At 41.1% G+C, this 11,356-nt stretch overlaps 1 protein-coding gene across 2 annotated transcripts; it reads right to left on the minus strand.

Annotated features, from left to right (window-relative positions):
* Positions 1–3,809: 3,809 nt before the first annotated feature.
* On the minus strand, positions 3,810–11,356 carry LOC143731093 (macrophage mannose receptor 1-like). 2 transcript variants are annotated; one of them, XM_077221755.1, is made up of 7 exons: positions 11,059–11,350; positions 10,621–10,983; positions 10,187–10,522; positions 6,140–6,484; positions 5,728–6,054; positions 5,516–5,616; positions 3,810–4,433 (listed from the first exon to the last, which is right to left on the minus strand). In XM_077221755.1, the coding sequence occupies exons 1-7, from the start codon at positions 11,093–11,095 to the stop codon at positions 4,299–4,301; spliced, it is 1,644 nt and encodes a 547-aa protein (XP_077077870.1). In that variant the 5' UTR covers positions 11,096–11,350; the 3' UTR covers positions 3,810–4,298. The 2 variants fall into 2 exon arrangements, with proteins under 2 accessions (XP_077077870.1, XP_077077871.1); XM_077221756.1 differs by lacking the exon at positions 5,516–5,616 and having other exon boundaries at positions 11,059–11,356.

Genomic DNA, 11,356 nt, shown 5'->3' on the forward strand with positions numbered 1-11,356 from the left:
AGCTCAGTGCCTCAGTACATCAAGTGCATGCTAATACAGAAGTGGATACATGGCAAGCTGAGATCCAGAACTTAAAGGCTGAAATAAAAGAGCTAAAAGTAATTGTTGCATCAGTAGTGACCAAATCCACTCATGTCAAAGATGATTACATGGAGGTTAAAACCATTAGTGCACCGCCTGGCTCTGAGAACCGGCAAGATGCTGAGCTGGCTGCCTTGAAAAAACAACTGAAACGACTAAAACAGAAAACTAGCAACAAGATGCCTGAGCAAGATGCTGCAGTTGCTGTTTCAACCATGGAGGCTTCTAAACAGGTCCCCAACTCCCCCAAGGGAGCACCGAAAAGGTCAGAAGAGAATTTCTGCTATAGGTGTGGTGAGAGCGGACATTTTGCTACAAAGTGCGGAAACCCTGAGAATCAAGCCAAGGTTATCAGAAAGTTAAATTCATGCTTTGAAGTTGACAAAAGACAGACCGCAGTCTGGGGATGCCACCCCCAATTAAGTTAACTGTGGGGTCAAGAAAAGTGCTGTTACCTCATCAGAGCCGGCTGACATCCCTGAAGGCTTGATTCGTCCACCCAGCATAGTACCTGTGAAAGTAAATGGACATTGCTGTGATGCCTTGCTTGATAGTGGCTCTCAGGTTACTATCTGACCATTATCTTTGAGTCTTGGTATCAAACTTACCTGTCTGATGTCCCAATTCGCCCCGTGTCTGGTTTAGCCCTGTGGGGACTAAGTGAATCTGAGATCGGTTATCCATACCGTGGGTATGTAGTGGTCGACATTGAGTATCCAGCAAAGGTTGCAGGTGCCGACCAGACGGTGACAGTTCTCGCTCTTATCTGCCCCCAGCCCCGAACTGCAGACCAGACTCCTATCATTGTGGGGACCAATGCCAGTCACATCCGACGTCTTGTACAGCAGTGTAAGGACAATGGCATTGACATCACCCAGACACTGGGGATATAAGCCTGTTACAGTGACAACAAGCTAACAGCGCCTGGCATGGCCACAGCCCTGGAGGAGGAGGGTGATATTGGTTGTGTGTTATGGCAAGGCCCTGGCCCACTGACTCTGCCCCCTGGTGGTGACTGTACTGCAGTCTGCAAAGTTGAGTATAAGCTCCAGGTTGACAAAGAAATCCTGATGGTTGACTCATCTCCTGTAGCTCCACTCCCATCGGGTGTGTTAGTTCAGCCCACGGTGGTGCCCAGCGAAGAGGTGAACATCAACCATTTCATAATCTTGGTCCAAAATGAGTCCTTGACCAAATCGCCACGGCCGAGGAAGATAAGGAAAAGACGGCATTCATCTGCCCACTGGGTTTCTTCCAGTTTGAGAGGATGCCGCAGGGGATAACTGGAGCCCCAGCCACCTTCCAAAGATTAATGGAGAAGGCTGTGGTTGACATGAACCTTAACACAATCTAACTAAAAACTAAAACACCGTAGCAGGCCTGATGTGTTGCTTGTGTTCGTTGTGGCCCAAAACATAATGGCCCCTTCAATCGTCAGCGAGCCAACAAAATGAAAGATACCTTGAGTTAGTGTTTCTATCCCGTCTTTACCAGTAATCACCAGAGCAGACTCAGCATCCGATCAACATTCCCACACAAACTCCGGTGGTTTCTCTTTTCTCCTCCACGTCTCCAGTAGAGACGAGAGAAATCTAGGTTGCTCCAAACTCCGTCTGAATATCTTCCCTGTCTTCAGGTCGAAAACAGCAGATAAACCCCTCGAAATGTTCAACGGAGGGACTCAAATTTTAACTAGAAAATGTCCTTCACTTGTAATGAACGGACTCCAACCTATACTTATACAACCTATACGTTAGCATTAGCAGTAGCACAAAAGTAAACAGTCGATGAACTTTGTGTAGAAATTCCTCCCGTTTCTCAATATACAGCTTGTCACTCTTCTCACTGGTTGTTGTGCAAACAATACTAAGCCACAAGTTATACACTGGGTTGTGCACTACTAATTCACAAATTAACTCAGAAAATCTCTGTCACGCTCACTCGTTTGCTTCACTCTCTCGTACTTTTTCCTTCTTTCTTTCAACTCGTTGCGCTGACTCCACCCACCTGCTCTTAACCCCATAAATGCTGGTTTAGACAGTTTTCAGAAATACATTATCTCTTACCTAAAACAATAAACATATAACAATTTTAAAACTGCTTTTAATATTTTTATTATAACTTTTCTTTTTGAATATATTTCAACCTTTTTAATCAAACTATTTATATGCTCTAATTATTAGATGATAGACCTATTACAAACATCACTTATAACCTTATGAATTTTTAACCCGGGTTACACAATGATGATGATTCTTCATATTCGTACAGTTGGCATGCTCTTTGCAAGAAAAGGAATATTTCAACTGATGCAAATGTACCGTATATCATTAATGTATACGGTACACTGAGAAATAGTTTTTTAATGTGGAAAGTGGATTGTACCATGTGCATTAGGTATACATTTCATTTTTAAACATGAGCAAAATGTTTTTCCTACCTTACAAGGAAGTTGAAAGTCGCTCAGTTGTGTATTTAAGATGAAACACAGAAACGCATAGACCTGGCATGAATATAACAACTTAAGTTTCTCTCCTGAAATATATGAAAAAAAAATTCTTGGCAAGATAACTGGTGTCCGGTCCCATGAATCAAATAATAACGGGGAAAAGGCTCAATTCCAAGTCTACACATGAATATTCATACATATAGCTCCTTTAAGATAAAGTTTGGCGTTAGCTGTAGGGTTAGGCTGAGAAAGGCTGAATTTCAGAAAAATGCATCTATCTGAATTGATTTACAATAAAAGGGTATTGGTCGGTTGATTCTGTTTTAAATAAATACAGATTGATGATTTTTAAGCCAAAACCTATCCCTAAACCTAACTATAACCATATTTGAACTTATTTTCTGAATCAAAAAGTGTATTGAATGCACATGGTGCAAATTTCCTAAATACCAAACCAATCATACAAATTAGTAATTTGTATAAATTAATTGTATTAAACTTTTAAAATTTTAGAGTTAACATTGAAGAATCATTTCCACACATTAATTAACACCTCCAGACCTTAAATCCATTGAAAGTCTTATTCTCTGATAGTAAAAAAAAGTTTGCCTTTTTCTAAAAGAACATTATAGCATTAAATGCTTTTATCATTAATCATCATCTATCATTAAATGCAGGTCTAACATCATAAAAATAATTTAAGCCAAATATTAAATCTTAGATTGGTCTAATTTGTCACTGAAAAGTAAGACTGATTATCCCTGACTAACTTCTAGTTGGTCATACTAGTTCTTAAGACACATTCTTTACACAATGGCTTTGTTTATGCAACTGGCCCCATTTTCTGATTTTATGCTAATAAGCTCATCAAGATATTTTGATACCATCAAGTGTGAAGATTATCATGATTACAAGGAGTACAACTCATAATAGTTATTATTACTTTTTCTGTAGAAAGGGGCCACACAATCTTAACATAGTATTATTGCTTGTTTGGAAGTGAAAATGTCCTGAATAATGAGTTATTTCTAATGGGTAAATAATAAGCTACTGTACTGATTTTATTATCTACATTTATTTTATTAGTATTTGCAGAATACAGAGAAAAAGAGTGAAAGAGTTACTATTCCCATGCTAATGAATTAATAGAGGTTCAGTTTCTTTTATGGTTAGGTTTTCAGTTTCTTTTAAAACTGGCTATTAGTCAGTTTTAAAAGAAAAAAGGTTTTGACGGATCTATAGTTATCACTTGAAAATGAAAACAATATGGACAGGATGATTCTATTTATATTTTCATCAAATTTATTATGAGAATGAAATAAGCATACATCACATATCAAATAGACTTACATATATCTCAAACCCCCTTCGAATACAGTACTCTAGACAGTTTTATACTGAAGTTTACCATTAATGTCAATTTTACAAACATATTTGTGGATTTTATTCTAAAATGCATTTACATTAATAAACCATAGCTAAATTTAGCATAGAAAACATTTAATCCTGCAAGAATGTAATCTGTTCCATTTAACTGATTTAGTTACTGTCTTCTAATTAAAATTAATTCACAATCAATTCCAATAAATATAAAATTTAACATGTCCTTACTTGACTTTTAAATAATGCATATTACTAGGCCTAGTACTACTACCACTACTACTACTACAACTTCCCATTTCCCTCTTAAAAATATAGTTGATATTGATATATACTTGATATTCTCTGAATCAGTTTTAAAGTTTACTTTAAAAAAGCACATTGATAATTACGGTTTATCACATCGATTATTTGAATAGGCCATATGGTTGATCTCCTGATGAAAAACCTCTTCACCTTCCCCTTTTCTCCAGTTTATTTTGCTGTCACTTTCCAGCCCCATGATCTTCAGCTTTTCACAGATCTGGAAGACCAGCAAGAAAGAATAAAAATAAAACATCAACAGCAGCAAGAATATTGATGCTATGAAAGATGGTTGGTTGGTTTGTAAGCCCGTCGGCCCAATGGAGGTTTTCTGATAGAACGGGTGAAGGTCTCTGCGTGTTACTGTCTTTCCGTGTGGCAAAGTAATTTAAATAAATGAAATACATTTTTTCATATGTACCATCTCGTTATTTCATCTGACTCCATAAATGAAAAGGTTTTAATGATATCTGTGCATCATTAAATGTGAGCGAATGTTTGACTATTCTTTTTAACTCTTTACTGAAAATAATGTCAGTCAGTTAGAATAAAATCAAATGTTTACAATTTATTATGTCAGAAAAATGTATCATGCCAATTTCATAATCAGTTCAAAGATAATAGATACAAAACATGAAATGTTCTGGAATAAAGAGAGAAGATGCAAAGCTTGACATTTATAAAATACATGTGAAGTGTTTTGCATGGACTCCGCATCACAGGCTAATTTGAGTTACAAATCGCCCTGATCCTCTTGTTGCAATTCATTATATACCCAGACCAAGACAGAAATTTATGTCACATGGAATTACCTTCTAGACACACCATCCTATGTGTGCAAGATATTTCTAAACTCTTAAGAACTTTATTACTTTATGGTTTACTTCTTTGGGAATCAGACATGTGTACCAGTCGCACTGAGTCATTTCAAATGATACCAAACATGTATAAAACTGTATGATAATAATTCATATTTAAACCATATAAATTTTTGGGTGAATTTCAGGTGTTCTCAGCATGAGAGAGAGGGAGTGGGCAAAGCGGAAAAGAAATGTATTCTGAGGTGAGACTTGCGTCTCAAATGGTGATGCTAACTTCACAAGAGACTGTTCAAATGTTAATTTCCAGAAAGGTCCTTTGTCTTCTCAGCGAGTGGTCATTCCTCAACCTGCATTTTCTAATTTCTAAAGTCTTACAGTTGGCTATAATGTATTCTTAAAACGTTTCACCCAGTGAATAAAAATTGTGTTTTTGAACCATATGACCATGAAAATGAACACAGTGTTTAGGCCAGATACAAACCTCATTCAGAATGGCAGTCTGTCGTGAAGGATCATTCAATGTACATTCTCCATTACAGGACAATTTCAGTCTGACAATTTGCTTTTTAATTAACTTGTCATCTGAGAAATACAGTGTTAAAGTCATCCTCAACATAGAACATACATCAATAACTGAAAACATGCAATCCTCTTGTTTGTATCATTTGAGTCTGTTAACATGGAAAAACTCACCTCCATGGCAGATAAAAGGATGCTGTAGATCACAGCTGTATTGAGCCCATTTCCCAGAATTGGTTGTTGACATGCCGACACAGTCACCAGATCCTGAACTCTGGGATGGTTGTCCTGCTGCCCAGTTTCTGAAACTGAGATTCCACCGATCAGACCATTCCCAAGAGTCCAGGAACAGACCAATCCAGAGCGATGATTCATTATTACTGATCAGATTCTGTTGCTCAGCGCTGCTGATACTCGCCAAATCAGTGTGTTGTTTTCTGCAGTAACTCTGAGCATCTCTCCATGTCATAGCAGTCTCAGTGATGATAAAACCAGTGCTGTCTGTTCAGAAACACCAGATAAAGACCAGCCCTTAGTCCAGGATCAGCTAAAGTTTGAGGAAAATGAACCAGATTTGAGGACTCACCATTGAAACACACAACCGGGAGAACGGTGCTGCAGCTCTCATCGTACCAGCTTCCATTAAAACTCCTCACACACTCCCCATCACCGTTTGGTTCTCCTGGATTCCAGTTACTGTACTGGGACAGTGAGCCCATAGACCAGACCCAGTGATACTCTGTTCCATTGTGGAGACCTATCCATACTGAACCACTGTATCCAGCATCCACTGTATTTACCAGTAAACTCACGTCGATCATGTTGTCAGCAGTGGCCAGATCAGTGAATCTCGCTCTGCAGTAACTCTGAGCATCTTGCCATGTCTTGCTTTCATTCACATAGAGGAAGGAGCGGTAAGGAGACTTAGGCCCTTTAGCAAATGGAAATGAGGAACATGACTGTAAATATCAGGGTAAAAAAACATTACATCTTCAGACTCAGAATAAAAAGCATGCTGAATTGCACCAATCAAATAAAAAAATGCATCGCATTAAGGGAACGATTTATAGGCCATTTCGAATCTCTCACGGAGGAGCGGAAGCATAAAGGAGAAGCGACGACAGTGGAGATCGAGAGAGGCTAGGCATGGACTATTTTATTTAATGTTTTGTGTTACTACATGTGGCGGCTGTCAACCGTGAAGGAACCGTGTGCCGTCTTTACTTTCATTTTTGTATTTGTTTAATTTTTTATTATTAAAAGTGTTGAACGTTCGCCGGTTCCCACATCCTTCTTTCCACACCATCTAACCTTGCTACAGTGTGTTATTCTTCTTGGTTACAAGTTAAGGAACCATTGGCATTATTGGAGATTGACTGAGTTGTTGTTCTGGACATGCTGGCGCCCAGAAACCCAAATCTGAGACCCGGAAGGTCACTACGTGCCTAACTTTAGGGTCCGAGTGTCAGCTGCCTAATCGATGGAGATATGCTTCCGTCTATCTGTATATGTGTGGAAAATGACAAAAAAATATCTATTTCTTAGCCAATCAGAAACTGCAACCTGAAGTAAGGACGTAGCTTAGAGCTTGGTGTTGGGTATAAATGCTGTGATCTTTGTATTTGTAAGCGGGGCGGCCAACGAACTCCTGTGTGAGAACTCCTACCTAGCCAAAGTGATAAGATAAAATCAAATTCTGCATCAAAATTTGTAGACAAGACAAGTAGTTTGTTTAGGCATGGTTTGTAAGGAATTACAAACCTGCGCACATATATTCAAACGCACATAACTATAGAATCAATTCTTAATGCGCATGTGAACGCCATCAGCGTCTATCACAGGTTCACGCTTAAAGTCTGTTTAGAGAGAACGGTGTCGTCTTAGCGGCCCCTAATTTAATAACAAATGATCATTTAGACGGAAGTGAATCAATCAAAACTAACTTTAGCTGGAAAAAACATTTTTCAAGAACCACTATAAAACCAAACCAATCTCTGTTACCTTAAAAGCTGTCTACATTGTTAAAAGCGCTATATAAATGAGGATGACTGACTGACTGTGAGTCTTGAAGCGGACTTCTGCTGATGAAACTGCAAACTAAAACTTTTCTTTAATTTATTATAATTCTGAATCCGGGTCTTCATTCATCATATCTGGTTCTGGGTCTTTGACTGTAAAACCCCTTACAGACTGGTTCAGTTTTATGTCTGTCTGTTTATTTTTCCTCTCTCCTTGCTTTTACTTTCACTTTCTTAGCCCTGCGCCATTGGTTCTACTCCATAAATTATTGTTGAATGCGATGACGTCATAACAGCTTCTTTCCCAATCGCTGGAAATTTGACTAGGCTACTGGTAGCCTTTGACTATGTATAGGGTTGGTAAAACCTTCATATTGTATTTTCACATACTGTATGTCCTGTGTGTTACCTAACCAATTCCGCATATATATGTATACAACGGGGAGGGAATGAAAGGAAAGATAAGAATATCACGTGATATACTGTACATTGTGCATCCTGCAGTCAGTGATGGTATGCATTGGGCACACTAAGTAAGAGTAAAACCTTGTGGTATTTTTGTTTTTAATTTATGAGTGTAGTTTATGGGGCATCTTTGGATACTGAAGATTTTATTCTTCCTTTTTTTTCTTTCCTTTGATTGCACCACAGTTGCTGCTTCTATCCCCTGTCTTGGTTTTCTTTATTCTTGGTTGGAAATAATTACTGTGAGTTGGTGTAGTTTTTCCCCATTCCAATAACTCTGTATTAATATTGTGTAGTGTTCGATCAGTGTCGTGCTTTCCTTCCTGCAAGATGGATTGGAGCGAAGGCTGTCTCCCTCCACCCTAAAAGTCTGTCACCGCCATTGCCGTACAGCACGACTTTGTTGAAGGTAAGTCTTTGTGGAGGCACGACCTGATCGTCAGGTTCCTGAGAGGAGCGAGGAGACTGAATCCTCCTCGCCCTGCTCTCGTTCCCTCTTGGGACCTCGCAGTGGTGCTAACTGCCCTGCGGAGTGCTCCCTTTGAGCCTCTGCAATCAGTGGAGCTTAAGTTCCTGTCAATGAAGACAGCGCTCCTGGTTGCACTGGCCTCCATCAAGAGGGTAGAGGACCTACACGCATTCTCCGTTGACGAAGCGTGCCTGGTATTCGGGCCGGCTTACTCTCACGTGATCCTGAGACCCCGGCCTGGATATGTGCCCAAGGTTCCTACCACTCCCTTCCGGGACCAGGTGGTGAACCTGCAAGCGCTGCCCCTGGAGGAGGCAGACCCAATCTTGGCACTGCTCTGTCCAGTACGCGCCCTCTGCGCCTCTGTAGACAGAACGCAGTGTTTCAAGACCTCAGACCAGCTCTTTGTCTGTTATGGTGGGAAGCTGAAGGGAAAGGCTCTTTCAAAGCAAAGGTTGTCTCACTGGATAGTGGACGCCATTGCTTTGGCTTACCAGCAGCAAGGTCGACGGTGCCCCCTTGGTGTGACTGCCCACTCCACCCGGAGTGTGGCGTCCTCTTGGGCTCTAGCGCATGGCGCCTCGCTAACAGACATCTGCAGAGCTACAGGCTGGGTGACACCGAACACATTCGCCATATTCTACAATCTCCGAGTGGAGCCTGTGTCCTCTCATGTACTCGCTTCAACCAGCTAGTACTGGACCCGCTCAGGTGTCTTCGCTTGCTCGCCATTCCACTCCTCGGACTGGATACATGCGATATTTTCCTCAGGTGAGCTTCTCCGAAAGCCCTGAGTTCCTCCAGCAGTGCTGACATCGGCGCCAGTGTCTTTGCCTGCGCGTCGGCTAGGTTCCTCCCGTGTGCATGGTCCCTCCCCTGAGCGACCCCCACATGTATATTTCCACTGTAAGCCTCTCTGAGCATGTGTCTTTCCCTTGGCAAGCCACCTTGCCACCCCTGGGGTTGAAATATTCCACCTGCGGCTGGACACCCCAGTGTTCTCCATATGCATCCGTCGGATCATATGTGTATTCTGTAAGTCCCCCCCCCCTGTGGGTTGGCAATAATTGCATATTTCCCTAAACCTGGGATATGCTCTCCAGTGTACCTTGGTATTCCTGTGCTAAATAGGAGTCCTTCGTCCGTGCCAGTCTCACGACAGGGATCTCAGTTTTACGCAGGGCAGGTGAAGGTGGCGTGATTAGACTGGTAACCCCATTCGTCGTCATCCGACGTAACTTAGGAGTGACAACGAAAGGGAACGTCTCGGTTACGTATGTAACCCTCGTTCCCTGAGTAGGGAACGGAGATGTTACGTCTTCCTGCCACTTTCCGCTGTACCGCGGGGATCGCCTGAAGCTCAGTCTTGGCTCTTCAGCGAAGAAACATATCTGCATGTTGCCAGCGTCTTCCTTTTATACCCACGAGGTAGGGCGTAGATATGCTATGCAAATTCTGCAGACCCATGCCATTTCTTTGCCATTGGCTCGTTTTGTAATACTCGAAGTTGATAGGCTTTCTAAGCGAAACCCCATTCGTCGTCATCCGACGAAACGTCTCCGTTCCCTACTCAGGGAACGAGGGTTACATACGTAACCGAGACGTTTCTTGCATTGTCACAACAATCATTCTGTCTAGTGTGATCTGATTTGTCAAAAAAAGAAAAGACAAAACAACTCACCTCCATGGCAGATAAAAGGATGCTGTAGATCACAGCTGTATTGAGCCCATTTCGCAGAATTCTTTCTTGACATGCCGACACAGTCACCAGATCCTGAACTCTGGGATGGTTGTCCTGCTGCCCAGTTTCTAAAGAAAAAGCTCCATTTATCAGACCATTCCCAATAGTCCTGGAACAGACCAATCCAGACCCATGAATTAAATGGAACAACACTCTTTATCTGGTTTAGTTCCTCAGAGTTGTGGATAGTGGGCAGATCTGTGTAATACTGTCTGCAGTATCTCTGAGCATCTGTCCAGTTCTTCCACATCTCTAACCTAACGTATCCAGTGCTTGCTATCAGGAAAAGCAAAATAAGAATAAGGTCACAATTCTTCTTAGCTAAACGTAATATTTGTTAAGTTACAAAATCACTGTATAAATGTATAACTCACCACTGTAGCACACAAAGTGAAGCCCATTTGAGCACAAGTAACTAAACCAAACTCCATAAGCTAAATAGCCACATTCTTTTTCCTTCTTTGGTTCTCCAGCACTCCAGGCACTGTACTGTGTGAGTGTGTTTTCTCCATTAGACCAACCCCAGCGTTTCTGTGTCCCTCTCTTCAGTCCAATCCACACTGATTCACTGTACCCAGCATCCACTATATTCACCAGCCTGTTCACATCATCCATGGTGTCTACAGTAGCCAGGTCAGTGTACTTCTCTCTGCAGTAACTCTGAGCCTCTGGCCACGACATTCTCACATTTATATAGTTGTACTGACGAGAAACACCAGAAGTAGTCCTCAAGAGCCCTGCAAAAGTGACTTTTTTATACAGATTGCACATTCACTCTTCCTTGTAAAACATCTAACAAATATAACACCAACCTGACAGCAGGAGCAGCAAAAACAGACTCCCGTCCATGACTGCTCACACACGTCCTGTTAATATCTGATTAATATCAGATCCAATGTGTGCTGATGTATTCTAATAAGAGATTATCAAACACACATTTTCTGTTACAGAAATTCAGTGTGACTTACTTTGTCAATAAATGGACCCCAAATTCTCTTAATTAAACATTAAATTGCATCAAGAAAGCACAGAATCTGCTACAGAAAACTCTACAGCCGCCATTCACAGTATTCTACACATTTCCTAGTCTCAGCCTTCCTAGTCGGACAC

The sequence above is a fragment of the Siphateles boraxobius genome, unplaced genomic scaffold, assembly GCF_051911475.1.
Source record: "Siphateles boraxobius isolate OS27281-9 unplaced genomic scaffold, OSU_SipBor_1 86, whole genome shotgun sequence".
Classification (NCBI taxonomy): domain Eukaryota; kingdom Metazoa; phylum Chordata; class Actinopteri; order Cypriniformes; family Leuciscidae; genus Siphateles; species Siphateles boraxobius.